This window comes from Seriola lalandi, unplaced genomic scaffold (assembly GCF_002814215.2).
Source record: "Seriola lalandi dorsalis isolate HSWRI2012SDOR001 ecotype SW California unplaced genomic scaffold, Sedor1 jcf7180002054968, whole genome shotgun sequence".
NCBI lineage: Eukaryota > Metazoa > Chordata > Actinopteri > Carangiformes > Carangidae > Seriola > Seriola lalandi.
In genome coordinates this window covers 68,587-84,476 of record NW_019525519.1, presented here as the reverse complement: position 1 = coordinate 84,476, position 15,890 = coordinate 68,587, and the positions used below count along the sequence as shown (strand labels likewise).

The 15,890-nt window shown below is 40.1% G+C and overlaps 2 protein-coding genes across 4 annotated transcripts; one reads left to right on the top strand and one right to left on the bottom strand.

Annotated features, from left to right (window-relative positions):
• Positions 1-271: 271 nt before the first annotated feature.
• On the top strand, positions 272-5,399 carry pigb (phosphatidylinositol glycan anchor biosynthesis, class B). The gene is made up of 12 exons (XM_023395722.2): positions 272-687; positions 1,707-1,836; positions 2,184-2,301; positions 2,416-2,520; positions 2,812-2,942; positions 3,065-3,205; positions 3,289-3,340; positions 3,423-3,634; positions 4,448-4,512; positions 4,615-4,834; positions 4,939-5,116; positions 5,207-5,399. Exons 1-12 carry the CDS (start codon positions 576-578, stop codon positions 5,318-5,320), a joined length of 1,578 nt encoding a protein of 525 aa, XP_023251490.1. The 5' UTR covers positions 272-575; the 3' UTR covers positions 5,321-5,399.
• On the bottom strand, positions 5,254-14,374 carry ccpg1 (cell cycle progression 1). Of its 3 annotated transcripts, none has more exons than XM_023395719.2 (11): positions 14,274-14,374; positions 12,954-13,051; positions 12,344-12,461; positions 11,967-12,052; positions 11,674-11,863; positions 11,449-11,544; positions 9,592-9,909; positions 9,011-9,114; positions 8,347-8,472; positions 6,943-8,186; positions 5,254-6,237 (listed from the first exon to the last, which is right to left on the bottom strand). In XM_023395719.2, the coding sequence occupies exons 2-11, from the start codon at positions 13,011-13,013 to the stop codon at positions 6,048-6,050; spliced, it is 2,532 nt and encodes an 843-aa protein (XP_023251487.1). In that variant the 5' UTR covers positions 13,014-13,051; positions 14,274-14,374; the 3' UTR covers positions 5,254-6,047. The 3 variants fall into 3 exon arrangements, with proteins under 3 accessions (XP_023251487.1, XP_023251488.1, XP_023251489.1); XM_023395720.2 differs by having other exon boundaries at positions 11,449-11,541; XM_023395721.2 differs by lacking the exon at positions 11,449-11,544.
• Positions 14,375-15,890: the final 1,516 nt, after the last annotated feature.

Below are 15,890 nucleotides of genomic sequence, written 5' to 3'. Positions count from 1 at the left end.
GAGCTATGACCAAAAACATGTTTCGTGATGTTGCAGTTGCCTTGACCTTTGACTGTTGATCAGTTCATCCTTGAAACCAAGGTGACGTTTGTGTCAAATTTGAAGACATTACCTCAAGGCATTGCTGAGATATATCGCGCTCAGAGAATGGGACGCAGGGACAGACGGACAACCCGAAAACATAGTAACTGCGGCCACAGATGGCGCCGGATGTGCGGCATGTTTGTGGAGTCGAGCTTTTACTTTGAAGTTAGGAAACAGCGTTCCCCCGGAAGTAAGTTTGACTGCGGAAGCGCAACAAAAACCGGAGCCCAGTCCGGCGTGTTTATATGAATTCATTGTTGTGTAGTTGAAGATAAGTTTAATACTGTTGGTTAAATACACAGAAAGACTGCAGGTACTTCACCCGCAGCAGCTGACCAGCAGCAGATACCTTATATTAATTAGTCTGTTTAAAATGGACCGTGTGACTTCCTGGAGTTCACTTAGCCCCTGAACTCACCTGTCTTGACTCCCGACAGGTGAGCTATGTAGGTAGTGGATTATTCACACAGGCCTATAGACAAAATGTCCTGATGGAGAACTTCCGACAACGTCTGAGGTTTGGGAACAAAGTCGAGAATGTGAAACTGAGGAAAAGAAAATCCCAGCTTTACTCAGAGGAAGATGAATGTCCCCTGAACAACGGTGAGACTTTTATTGTGACATGTTACACACACTGAGTGATTTTACTCAGTACGATTTGGATCTACTCCACACCACCTGTTGTGAAGTTTTTACTACACTACATTTATTGACCACTATAGTCGCATTGACCTTAAATCAGGATTTTATTCACAAAACATACCGTACTGTATGATGGGCTAAAAATATGATACGCTGTCTTAAAACAAACTCCCAAGCAGTATGTGAATCTGAATCTTCATATAATTTTACCATACTAATAGTGGTTATTATATTTATCATATCATGATGCTGTGGTCCTTAGGTTTCTCTTCTCTTAATTCTTGAGATTTGGTAAGGTGTGCTTCTTTGTTTTTGTTTATTTTGCTTTAAGAAACAAAGAATACTATGATTAAAAAAACACAAAAAAAAACAGGTAATTTACCAAAATCATACACAATGTTGTGTCTTAACTATCCACATGAATATATCTCACTCACAGAGGTAATTTTTCTGCATAATACTTTCATACTTACTAATAATATTTCTGTACCATAACTTAAATAGGATTTTTAATCCAAGAGTTGTAAGATTGCAAGAAAAGTAAGATCTGAGTACTTCTTCTACCACTCGTTAGAAAGTGATTATGTTAATAGTGAGCAAGCAAACAGCTTGTGTCCTCTAGTTTTGTGCCACGTGTCACAAACTGGCTCAATGAATGTGACAATAAGGGAGATGACACAGTTACACTAACAAACAAGCAATTTATTATAACTAAAACATAAGACACGAGGTGTGGCAATCGGCCAGTTTAGTCATGAGAGCGATACCTGTGCCGTGGTGGTGCTGCACATGGGCCAGCTCTTATACTCTGGAAGGCCCAGGTGACCAGCATCAGCTGACGACTCTCCCATGCCAACCAACTGCCTGCCAATATGGGCAAGGACAACCTCCAAGACAATGGGAGGGGCGTCACACCGTGATGGTAGAAGTAAATCAGGTTCATTAAACTAAAACGAAGTGATTTTTCTCGAACCCTACAGGCGTGCTGAGAGCCAGAGTTGTTGTGTTTTCTGTGGTGTTCAGACTGATCAACTGCTTCCTGGTTCAGACCAGCTTTGTCCCTGATGAGTACTGGCAGTCTCTGGAGGTTTCCCATCGTATGGTCTTCAAATATCCTTTTGGGGAAAAGCACAAAAAATGCATTAAAAAAGCCCTTGTTGCAACCAGGTTCCCATCAAGCACAGTGCACAAAGCAACTTTATTGTTTTTTGCTCAGACACAGAAACCTACACCTAAATCCCTGACCCTTTCTTTATGTCTGTTATTTTGATTACTTAGTTAGTTCATGGGAAAAACAAGATTGTTTTTGCTGCCTTCAGTGAGGAGATTTCTGTTGCAGTATTTTCTTTCTAGGCACAGTTATATGATTTGTTGTTTTGGTCATGCTGAAACCATCAGCTTAGCATTATTATTATTATTATTAATATTTTGTGCTGTTATAACCTTAACAGTCTGACTTATGGTTATCTGACCTGGGAATGGAAGGAAGGACTAAGAGGATTCTCCTATCCACTCTTCTTTGCATTCATTTACAAGATATTATACTTTATAAAACTTGACTCAGTAAACCTACTGGTAAGTTAACATATCTCACTATTCAGACAACTTTCTTTTTTCTTCATGTCTCTTACAAAATGAATTTCATGCTGTCAAAATGTTCCACTGAACTTGGTCCCGCTGGTTCTGCAGAAATGGCTTCCACGAATAACTCAAGCTCTCCTGGCTGCGTTTGCCGATGTAAAATTCTTCTTCCTCATCCGATCACTGGAAAGTCGTGATGTTGCAAAATGGACGGTGAGCATTACGCCTGTATACTGTGTTATTTACTGCAGTTCACTAAAACAGGAACAGCCACTACTGAGCGTCTGTTCAGAGCACACAGAAGCGTACCAAACAGGATTACTCTCTATGATTAGATATGTCATAATATTATTCCTTCTTTACTAAACTTTGAGAATTAGTTTGGTCTTTTCTTCTTTTGATTGTAAGATTTGTTTTAAAGATATTTTTAACACTGTTTCAGTCCTCTGCTCGCCCACAACAGACTTCTCATTTTAACATTTAACTTCTTGTTTTGACGTGTAGTTTTTCTGCCATCTGTGCTCATGGTTTACGTGGTTCTGCTGCACCAGGACTCTGACCAACAGCATGGAGACCACCATCACCTGTCTGGCTCTTTTTTACTTTCCCCTGTCTGGGTCCAAAACACACAGCAGGTCTCTGCTCGTTAAGACCTTTAATTTCTCATTTTTATTTACCCTAATATTCAAAATATATTTTATATATTATATTATACTTACAGACACAACGTTGGTGTTTTTTTTTCTTTTTCCCCCAGCAAAAAATATTTGATCCTAGTTGCCTTGGCTGTCGTTGTTCGTCCAACAGCTCTGATTGTCTGGTTTCCTCTGCTGATGTACCATTTCTGGCAGGAAGATGACAAACTGAGGCTCATCACTCATAACTGCCTTCCTATAGGGTTTGTACTTTTAATCTCATATCCACTTAAACTGTACTTTTACGTTTTTTCTGCACTGCATAATCCTTTTTTCCTATTTCCAGGGCTTTGGCTGTTGTGATTTCAACAGTGATTGACTGTCTATTCTATGAAAAGGTAAAACATGTAAAACACATCCAGTAACTGCTGCTTACATGCAGTCATACTGTATGTAACAGTTGCTCTCTCTGTTTTCTAGTGGACCATGGTGCAGTTCAATTTTCTGAAGTTTAACATTTTTCACGGCGTGGCTGATTTCTACGGCTCTCACCCCTGGCACTGGTACTTCACCCAGGGTTTTGCTGTCGTCATCGGTCCTCATCTTCCCTTCTTTCTTCATGGATGCACCCTTGCCTTCAAAAGATACAAAATCCTGTTGGCAGCAGTTGTTTGGACCATCCTGGTTTACAGGTAAAACATTTGTGTTCACATCCACGGCCCTGAATTTATCAAATTACACTTGATAATGCTCTTAGGGATAGAGCGCGTTCGCCACCGATCCCTGGGTTGGCGGTTCCATCCCCGGCTCCCCCAAACCCAGGTTGCGTCAGGAAGGGCATCTGGTGTAAAACCTATGCCATATCTAATATGAGGATGATGATCTGCTGTAGCTACTCCTCACATGAGCACGTCCTCATGCAAACGTATCCTTTTGTAGTTTTGTTTATTTGTGTGAAATATTTAATTACTGCAGCGGCAACAAACACCTGAAATAACAATCTAACTGTGACACTGGCTGCGTAACATCCCATCAAATGCATGTTTCCAGATAACAGCTGCAAATAGTTTCCTATTCTGAATTATTCACACTGCTTCAGAAAATAAATATTTTAATATTTCTCAGAATTAGCTTTTATTTTCTTAGGTCTGAGTAAAAGTGAAGGATTTCTAACTTCATGACACAGTGTATTTAAAAGTGCCCTCCTCAGTTTTTTGCCTTTGTTGGGTCATTGCTGTCTTTCTTTACCGTCACCTCTCAGTCAGAGGAGTGGTGTGAAACCATTGGCAGGAGTGTGTGATGTGTGTGATGTGTGCACAAGAACAAACAAAACTAGGACCCACCCATGAAAATATTTCTCTGACACTGCTAGTGGTCAAAAACTACATAGGGTGCCTTTAAGGCCAAAATTTAGTTTTGAGCAGTTTGATGAACATGGGTCTTGATTATTCATGATGTTTTATGCTCAGCAGACAAACTTGATATATTCTATTTCTTTGTTTCAGTTTACTCCCTCACAAGGAGTTCAGATTCATCTATCCTGTGCTGCCCTTCTGTATGGTCTTCTGTGGTAAGTTCCTGATTTCACATTCAAATGTAAAAAAACACAAAACAGATGTGTCTTTTAATCACATTTCAATCATTTGTTGTCTCTGTCTAATTTCCACCACAGGAATATCTTTGGCTAGCCTAAAAACGCGGCGTCGCGCTGCAGCGTTCTTCTTGTTCGCGACCAACCTGGTTCTAGCTCTATACACCGGCCTGATCCACCAGCGAGGCACTCTGGACGTCATGGGCCACCTCCAGACACTTTGTGACGCCAGCAGCAGCCAGACGCCTCCACAGCCAGACGTCCTCTTCCTCATGCCCTGCCACTCTACACCTTACTACAGGTACACACCCCTCCACAGCTGTGGGATAGGCTGCAGGTGACGAGCTGCATGATGGGATTGATAATCTGCTGCGTACAGCAGCTGATGATGTGCTCTTCTTGTAGCCACATCCACTGCCCGATGAAGATGAAGTTTCTTGAGTGTCCTCCAGATCTCGGAGAGGAAGGTTACGTCGATGAGGCTGAGAGATTCTATGACGACCCTCTTCACTGGCTCCAGACTTCATTTCCCTACAAATCCTCTCTGCCCACACACCTGGTTTTGTTTGATGTTTTGGAAAAGGTAAGATATTCACAAATGACACTCCTGCATGTATTTGTACAAATGGTTAATTTCACAGTTGCCTAAACAAACTATTGTTTTTTGTTGTAGGAAATCTCTGTGTTTTTGCAAGGGAATAACTTTGTGAAGACAGCAGAGATGTTTCACACTCACCTTCCTGAGGGAAGAGTTGGAGGAAGCATCTTTATTTATGAAAGGCACTGACAAACACTGGAACAATGGCAATTTTCTTTCCATTTATGAATGTCAGGATGTGATACTGAAATAAATATTTTAAAACTCAGATGTCATTTTAAAGTATCACTTCTCAAACGTGCTTTTTTTTTTTTTTTCAATTATTCACAACAAAATCTGGTGTGAAATTGCTTTTCCAGCCTTTTTCTCATGTTAAAGTAAAACGAAACTTCCAGGTCCAGTTGAAACAAGCTTGAGGTGGAATGTTAGAAAACAGCATTTTAAAAGCAAGATACAGCCACATCACATAGACCTGTCTTTGTAGCAGCAAATTAAAACAACTATATGGCTGTACATGGAAACATCCTTAATGTGGCGTGTCTGTTTTTTTTGTTTCTTTTTTCCATTTTTTGTTTAGCTTTGGGTTCACAAGTAACATTTTCCGCTAAATATTTCTAAACAAAAGTGCTGTGGTTGCAGATGAGAATCAGTGGTGCTTCAGCAGGAAATCCTAAAAATGAAGTGGTTAACATTTGTCAATGTTAAATGAACACGAATCTCTCATGTTACAAAATAGATAAGCCACATGTTTCACTCAAACCTAATGATGATTACTTCACTAAACACAAAACAGCTCGAGGACGTTCAGTAGCATTAAAAAGTTAATATTGTGCAAACTTACAAAAAAGAGCTTTTGCATCTAAATACAACCAAAAATAGAATGTGCAACTATAATATTAAACCTGGTGAGATATTTTCAGTATTTGGGATCAAATGGCATCGGACCCAGTTCTATTTTGACATCAGCCATGTGTCTGTCGTTGTTTCTTCCTGATCTGCTCCACTTGCGTTCGCTGTGTGGTCGAGATCTGGCTCTCTGCTGCTTGCGTTGATGCTTTGAGCGTGACTCCTCCTTTGAGTTGGTGTCGGGTCTCTCAAACGGCCCGCTGTGTGATTCAAACACAAAACATAAACGAAATTTACAGAATTGGCGGAAACGGGGGGGGAGATGTGTGTCAGCACGTTTTTGGTTTAATATTGATTCATGAGAGTTAAAGGTTGTTCAGAGGTCTGCTCATAGTAAGTAACTTTTAAAAGCATATTATGAGAGCAAAGAAGTTCAGAAGGATCAAAATAAAACCAATTAAACTGGAGACAATGATTTACACAACACTTTGCAAATACAGTTTACAGCACTGATGAAGTTGGAATATCTCAACTTCAGCTACCAACCAATGAATAAATAAATATGTAAATTGGATTTCATAGCAGTTGCTGTACAACCTGGTAAAACTGGCACTATATGTAAAATTAGGAAGGAAATTTTTTTTTGGTCTGCTGATAAACAGTGTTTGTCAGATTCAATGTACTCACAAGCCAAAATGTTTGCAAATGTCTCATTTAGCTGACCTGCTGAGCACTGACTAAAAGACTCTAGTTATGCTGTAATAAATGAAATGAATAAACTGGAAGTGTGTCAATGTAACAGTCAGTTTTCCACCCACTCTTTTTGGGGAAATTATGGGCCTTGGGGAAAAAAGGGTTCCTGTTCTCTCAGTTAATGTGGAAAGGTCTTAAGAATAAAGCTTAGCTGGAAACTTTCAACTTAGACTAGTTGTAAGATAAGCTACTCTGCGAAAACGGCCACTTACCTTGGGCCATAGCTTTTTGTGTAAGTCTCTCCAAAGAAGTGCCTGTAGACGTAGTCATCAAGATCTCCAAACACATCATCGTCGAGCCCGTGATACTCGTGCATATCTGCCAGATAGTCCTCCACCCCGCTGACAAAGTCTGTGAACAGCATCTGGTCGTGGATGAACACCCCATTGTGGAAGAAGCTGTTGATGAACATCTCCAGCTCTTTCCAGTGGTGGAAGTGATCGACCTCCTGGTGCAGGTAGCTCTGCAGCAGCTGGTAAAATTCATCTGCTCTGATCGGCTCCATGGCTTTGTTGAAGAGACTCATAGACTCCTGGTAGGCGCAGTCAAAAACGCCAGAGCACCCTTTGAAGTTGGCTTTGTGGCTGTTCTGACCTCTATCTTCGTGGACTTTATACCCTGATTTTCGAGTGTTGTGGAAGGACTCTTTGGGATTCTTCTCATCACATCTCTTCTTATAAAAGCCTCTGGCCTTATTGATGAAAGTTGAAGCCGAGTCCTTGAAGTGTCGAAAGGTTGATTTGACAGAATCTGAAAACTTCCTCAGGTTCTCCTTCACAGCCTCTTTTGCTTTCTTAATCTGCTCTTTGTGGTGGTGGACGAACTCCTTGGTGGAGTTTTTCACAGCATCAAATGTCTCCTTCACTTTCCCTGCCATGCCCGCTTTCGGTTTTTTCACTTTGGACTCTGTGTCTCCTTTGGCTCTTTCTTCTTTGGTTTCCACATACAGCCTCTCCCACAGGTCAGAGCGCTGCTGTTCGAAGCTCAGTCGCTTCTCCAGCTCCATCAGACGTGACTGTAGCTCTTCTGCCTCTGAACCGGCCTCCTTTCCAGCTCCAGGGATGCGACTTCTCAGACGAGTCAGCTCTCTCCTCATCTCATCTGTGGACCTCCTCTCCTTGTCAAGCTTCTTCCTCAGTGTCTGTGCTTCAGCCATTAAGTCTTCCCTCTGGGTGTGGAAGTTTCTGATCAGCTGCTTCTCCTCCTCCAGCTGCTCTTTCAGCCTGTGGTTTTCTGACAGTAGTGAGTCAGCTCCAGCTCCCTTCGCCTCCAGTTCTCTAATCTTAGAGCGCAGGTTTCTCAGCTCCTCCTGTAAAGTGGACAGAGACTTTTCTTCTCGTTCCAGCGATCTTTTCAGCTGCTGGTTTTCAGCCGTCAGCCTCTGTTGCTGAGCCGCGATGTTCGTCCTCTCCTCAGCTTTCTGTTTCAGCAACATTTCTAGGTCATCTCTCTGGGCCTTAATGGGAAAAGGACAGAGCAAAAGAGAAAGTTATGGCTTCTAAAGTGGTGTTTACAAGTGTCATGATGATCACAAAGTTCACTTAAATCATTCAGTTTTGACTTGTTCTTCATAACATTTCCTTCCTGTAACATACAGCAGTGCACGGACGAGTTACCTGAATGTGCGCCTGGTTGACGTTGATCTCCTGGTTTTCTTTCTTTATCTTTTCAATCACCTCTGTGAGCAGTGAAATAACTTTTTGCTCATCCAAGTCTTTCAGGGCAAAGTCTCCCCTCTGAGCCTGAGTGAGAAAACGGAAAAAAGTTCTAGTTGTTTGTGTTGACTCAACTCCGAGGTACATTTTAAGGCTTTGTTTTGCCCATGGATTTAACTGTATTTAAAGATTTTTCTAAATACTTTGTCCCGTACATAGAGAACAAGCTCTAATAATTATCTTACTAATTAATGTAATCTAATACAACAAAACAAATTACAGCCTCAAGAATGAACAGAGTTGAAACAACCTCTCTGACACAGTATTAACCATTAATTATTACACATAAACACTACGACTTATTATTAATTTATTATCAGGACTGTTGTACTGGGTTGCATTGGAATACGAACTGTTTCTTGGTCACTCAGTGTTTTTCTTTCTGATATAAATAACATAAGAATAAAGTAAACAAGAATTAAATAAATAAAATATAAGTATTTATGCATGAGAGAAGCGACAGAAGTCAAAAGCATTGTACAGAATTAGTTAATGATTATTGTTATGTACGTTCTGTTTAGATGAGTTTATTATTACTTGAGTCCTGATCTGTGCCGTCACTGACCTGTTTTGTAAAATGTTCCTCTCGAAGCAGATCCCTCACACTATCAAGCTCATTCACTCTGATTTTCTCCACAATCTTCTGTCTTTCTTGAATCTGGACTGTGCCTGCAAGTGAGATTTGTAACAGATTATTAACATATTGAATATTTATTTACACACAACATTAGAAAGCATTGATGGGGCAAATCTACATGTGAGGAGGGAGCAGTCTGCAGTGGTCTATGAAGTCAGAAACACAGTAAGGAAACCTACAAACTGTTAAAAGCTCTTGTAAACACTGTAGTTCCCACCACAGATAAGAACCGCTGAGATATCTCTTATACCTGGTCTTACAACCAAACTAAAAAAGACATTTCTAATGTTGCAATGGGAGACTGATTGATGGACAATCAGTGCAACACTTCTACAAATCTGGGTCAATTATCTCTCGTAGGAAGCCAAGCACATCACATCTGAAAGACAGAAGTTGGACCGAGCCAAAGACCGATAGAAGTTTTGTGATCTTTCACAGATGGTGAAGGTTAAAAGTAAGAATATTTTCTACATGCACAGTAACGCCGGTAACATCCTCCTTCTTCTTACCATAGAAGTGACCAAAGCCCATGCTGATGGCTATGATGAGGGCGAGCAGGATACACTTGTTGAGTATACTGCTGCCCTGGCCTTGCATTCGGACATGCAGAGCCGCAGCAGGTCTAACTTCAGCCTGCTCCTCCTGCTGCGTCTCCTCTTCCTCTTCACTTGGACCAGATTCCAGTGCCTCCTCTTCCTCAGGCTCTGTCACAATGCTCGTGGTGTTCTTCCTCACCCGCCGTCTTCGTATGACAGTGCTGGCGCCTTGTCCTCCCTCGTCCTCACTGCTGCTCGAGTTTGTCACTGCTGGCTGCTGCACTGGGAAAACTACAGCAAAATACACAAAGTTATGGTTGCAGTGATTATATGATGGAATTAAATTTGAAATAAATTTTTAAAAAGTGGCGCGTACAAAAATATCAGGCTCAGAAAGCAGTGATGTTAATCATGCAGATGACAAATATTACTAAGATGAATTGATTCAGTAAATGCTGAACAATATCATTGCAAATTCTTGATCTATTTTTGTGTTCATGAAATCTTTCTGAATGCATTAAATGAATAGTTCAACATTTTGGGGAAATGGCCTATTTGCTTTGTTGCTGAGTTAGAGGAGAAGATGAAAACCGCTCAGCCAAGTAATAACCTGGCACATGACCCCTGTAGCACTGCAATGATATTTTCACACTTTGTTTTTCTTGTGCGAAAGCTTCGACAGCGGTGCTTCAACTATCTCAAAGGCAGATTAGTGGGATAAGAAGAGAAGAGAATGACGATGTATACTAGAAAGACAATTATGTAATATTTAGAGAAATAAGTAAGTAAATAAAAGTAACCGGCAAACTTTAGGAATATGAATCTACAATCACATCACACTGAGACTGTTGTTACAGAATGTTACATAAATATGAACCATGAAGTTAAAACACACGGACACGCTGCTTAAACTATGTCGGTAAGGTACATTAATATTTTGTGTCAGTGAACTGGACAATGTATTCATTATTTAACTGTAACGTACTGCACAACAGCATCTACACTTATTGCAGCACTTTAAGAGGTATTGCAAATTTAATAAAAACATGCTCTGGACTTTTAGCGCGCACAAATGAGATTGGAATAATCAAAAGCAGTGAGGTGTTGTAGTGGTTTGGTCTTGAGGGGCTGCTATAACTTGCCACCAGATATCACTGTGTTTGTTGTATTTGAAGCCCCAAAACTTCAAGTCTTTTATTGGCACAAATAGGCAGAAACCTGCAAAGTTTCATCGGGCTTTATCCACCATCACTACCACACTGACACGTGAGTGGTATTAGTCTTGTAATTTAAACTTCATCAACAAGAAAACAAAGAACCCTATTTCTCAAAGTGTCAAATTATTCCTTTAAGCACAATACAGCAAAAACAAAATTTAGAAATATTAATTGAAAAGAGAAATGAAGACAATTGAACACTCCTGAATCCTCTGGATTTACTGGACAATTTAATCGCTGCTGGTAATCTTAGTTCTCCAAAAAGAGAAAACGTAAACTTAAAAGAAATTAGTGCCTTAAACCTGCTCATCTGACTTTGAGTCTACGACAATAAGGCTACTGGGAGTTCACAATTAAGTAATGTTGTATATAATTTTGTAAATTAATTACACTTATTTTCTTTGTCTGCCAGACCTACAACGACACACACATGCGCGCCGGTGGAGAAACTACACACATTTTTCTTTTGTGTGGTTGAACATGCCTTTAAAGAAGCACAGCTGGCTCACATCGTTAAACAGCATGTGTTCTTGTGAGCATCAGGATTAGTTCTGTGCACTGCTGAGCAAGCTGAGCACCATATTAGATTCACTCCAGTTTCAAATCAGGCCACCTGCAAAAGAGCGGCCTCCAGTGAGCTGGGTCCGCAGATGGTAGCCTAAGTTCACCAAACTCTGAGGAAGCTTCCAGTGACTCATCATCAAACCTGCTTTGGTGACGTAGAAAACAGGGCAGAGACACATTTTGTGTTGATGTGTCGAATTTATCTGTGTTGACTGTGAGTGGAAATAAAATCAGATTGCTAAAGAAAACATGAGGATAGGTGAGTGTGTCGTACCAGTCTCTGCAGCAGTGAAGGCGTACTGGCTGCTGCAGGACGTGCCGAGGTAAAACTCCTCATTGGCTGCTGCCTCCTCTTCCACGTCTGCGTGATCGTCCTCCTTCAAGTCTCCCAGAGTCACGATGTCAGAGTGATCGCTGAAGGACAACAGAGAGACATGCCCTTTCCCCTCAGCACTGTCTCCTGCCTGCAGGGGATATGTTCGAAATGTTTGGTACAGAGAGCGGCAACAAAGTGGCTTTGGATTATTTTAAAAAAACACCCAGTGGGTTATTTTTAGGTCTTCTCACCTCAGAGACGTACAGTGTCTCATCTACGGTTCGTTCTCCCAGTGTGTCGTCAAGGGAATCAGCACCTCTCTCTTCAACACATCCAGCTGAAATACAATCAGTATGAATTATGATAAATGTGTAAGTTATGGCTACTGTGATTCCAAGGTCACAAATATTAAATCACGCAGGGAAAATCAATAGTGAGAAGTATTTTCACTATTAATTTTTCAGTTGTTACTTTCTTGATTAATTTTCACAAAATTTTGCAAAAGAAAAAAAGCCCAGCATAATTTCTCTGACAAATTTCATGTGTGAGCAAATAATCAGATTTGACAAACTATTCTTAACAAACTGTCTTAAAAAAATCTCAAAAAAATGAATATGATGATTTTTACCACCAGATGCAGAGGCCTGTGTGTCATGCAGCTCTGCCTCTTCCACTGGAGGGCGCTCTAACAGCTCGGCTCCATATTCCACTGCAGCCTCCAATCCCAGCGTTTCGATATCTGAACCCTGTAAATACAGAAAGCAAACACTGAAACTGGGCATGTTGGGGGAATTACGTCTTTCTCTGTTCAAATTAGCAACTACTGCCTCATTTGATAAATGTTGATGATTAAGAATATACAGTATTCAGCAAAATATATGGGCAGAATACTATGATTAGTAACTGAATAACTGAGGGAATATACATTAAGTAGCTAAAAGTTTCTTTTGTCCTGCTAACAAGGTAAAACAGCAACAAAAATATAAGCAAAACTAGTGTTTAATTTCACAACCCCAGCTGTCAGTTTTGTCTCTTTTCAGCATCACAAAGGTCTGTTAATGCACTTATAAGAAAACAGACTCCCTTCCTAATTTTCCTTTTCTGTTCTTTTTTATATTTTGCATTGTTTTAAACCCTCCCCATCTTGCTGTTACCTTAAATATGTCAAGACCTATACAACAACAGTAATAATCAAATGGAAGAAGCCATGATGAAGAATAAAGAAAAAGGATTCATACCTCATTACTAATAATGGTCCAGCCACAGGACGACTCTGCATCACTTGACGTCTCTGACATTTCTGGCAGCTGTCAGCAATAAACGCTAAAACAGGGATCTAGAGGAAATGAAAAAGTTAAATACTATAAACACTACAATATGAGGTGGTGAAAAATATATGTCAATATGTCTCATGCTTAAAAGTTTACATGTTATCGGTGTGACAAATAATCAGTTCAAGCTGCTCAAAATTAGTTTATTATTGTAAATAAGCAAGTTATTAAATTTAGTAATCAAGTTAAATTTCCAAGTGTTTCCACAGCTAAAAAAAACACATGATCTAATAAAAACCAAGCTGTTTCCATGTAAACAGATACGGTTTCAGCCCTTCCTCAAATACACATAGATGTAATTATATAGTCCATAGTTCATCCTTGTAATATCTTGTAAGCAATGTAGCAAAACAATGACCAGGGGCTTTTTAGAAAGGTTGGATTTTATAAGGCTCTTGGATTAATATGATGAAGTACCTGGTGCTGCCAGGTATTTCATTTAGTGGAGTAGCCAAAAATACTGATTTTACAGAAGCTTTACTGGCTATATCACTTTCTGTACTTGTCAAACCCCCCTACTTGAAACACATAATGACACTGACTTCTGCATCAGGTGAATACCAATAGACTTGACCCCAAGCAGCCTGTATGTGTTCACAAAAGACAGTACCCTGTTTTGTTTCTTTTGCCTGGAAGGTCCAGCAAACAACGTATGGTTTGTTTTTGATGAGAAAGTACATAAATACAGCAGACCCAGTCACATCTGCTTTCTTTATGGACAAATACATCGATTTAATTCATTTTAACACTTTAGCACCGCTGTTATGGAGGGACACGTTGTTTCATTCACCACCTATGCATGGTGCTCTGTCCAGTTTTGTAATTTATTTCAACTCACTCCTACCTTCATTAAACAAACAAACAAACAAACAAAACAACAAACAAGAGGTGTGACAGCGTCCTCTAGCGGCGACAGAGCACAGTAACAGCTCACAGAAGATGCCAGCTGCTGCGGCCTGGCTGAAAACAGCCAATATTTGCTCCAACAACAGAGATTTCAGCAGCTGAGGACTGTGGCTGACACTAGTCGTCTCTCAACATTAAGTAACGACACGCAGCGGTTATTTTTCAGATAGTTAACTAACTTAACAGGCTCGGCTGTTAACGTCACCTCTCTGAGCATCGTCGGGGGAAATATATTAAAGCCTTATCGACAGCGTCCACTGTCTTTAACGGCCATTTCACAGCACTAGTTTTAAAAAAAGCAAGAGAAAGGATTTTACCCACCGGTGTTTTGTGCCCGACGAGAGGCAGCTGTTTGTAAGCAGCTCCAGAGTTGTTGCAGTATGCCCGATCCCAGGTGTCCGTTAACAACACTTCAAACCCGACTGTAGCCGGGAAATGTAGTTTTACTACTGCTACATTTGGACACGCAGTGCAACTTCAGCGAACTGTTTCGACTACATTTCCCATGGATCAACGCGGTGGCGAAACAGGCCCTGCGAGGGTGGAGCAAATCGTGTGGGAACAAATCTTGTGGTTACGAAAAAAAACGTAAACACGGAAACGTGACAACGGGGACCGCCCGAAGAATTAAGGAGGGCGAGAAGACAGCAAAACAAACTCGTTAATGTGTTTTGTACAGAGCTGTAACATTAGCGGGGGTTTTAAAAGGCCCGTGGCTGATGCTGAAAAGTTCAAGTGTCCGTCTGAGAACACGTGGTGGTCATTGTTTTGGTCTGTGAGCCGCCGGTCCATGTCAACACACTGTTGACCTGATTAATAAACACTGTTCACCTGCTATGTTGCTCGACCGGTAGGTAGGTAGGTTCAGTCATCCTGCTGTAGATGCACAGCTTGAACAGTGACTTATTATATGACGCTACTGTCAGGCTCAATGTGCTGTATCAGTTTGTTTAAGACTGACCCGTGAGACACCTGTAAGGAAGTTATAAGTTTGTATAATTTACAGAATCAAAAAAAACCCTAGGGAAATTGATGCGAATGGCAAATGATGCGTTTGCAATAAAACCTAAAATTATCTCAGAAGTTGAAGTGATCTGCAGAAAGAGTGAGTAAAAACTCCAAAGTCAGGAACATAAAAACTCACTAATACTGATACTGATTTAGAGCGACCAAACTTTGAATACAACTGTACATGTTTTTGTTATATATCCTTCATGTATTTGCATCGATTTTATACACACACACACACACACACACACACACACACACACACACACACATATATGGTATATACAACATTTATATACTTATATTAGTATTTATACATATATAACAATACACATACGTATATACATTATAAATATTGCTCCACTTTTCTATTAATGAATTTTACTGTTATTGTGTATTTCACTGCAGGATATTACATTATATTGTATTATATACTATTGTATCTATCCCTATCTCGTTCGGGAATATGAGGAAACTGCGTTATTGGTTAAAGTCTTTTTTGCACAATATTAGCCTCACGTGTACTTTGCACTTGATTATTGCACTGTATATATGATATTTTGCATATTTATTGTAAGATAATTATTATGGTTCAGTAATCCTGTGATCTGCTATTACACCAGTAGAGATCAGTGTTGTCAACATTATCTCTGTTTTTGTGGTAAATATACTGTAAATATGACGTATGACAATATGAATGAGTTATTACAGACATTTCTCAGTATTCTGTTACAGATCAATGATATATAAAAGCATTGAGCACCTTTACTTTTGATACTTTCAGTACATTTTCCTGATTACACATACGTGCTTTTACATGACTTTTATTTGTAATGGGGCATTTTACATTGTGGTGTTTACTTTACACCTTCCAGTCTGACTCCTGAAACTCCAGGTTAGTGTGTAACTGAGTGAGGGTGCAGGCCAGCG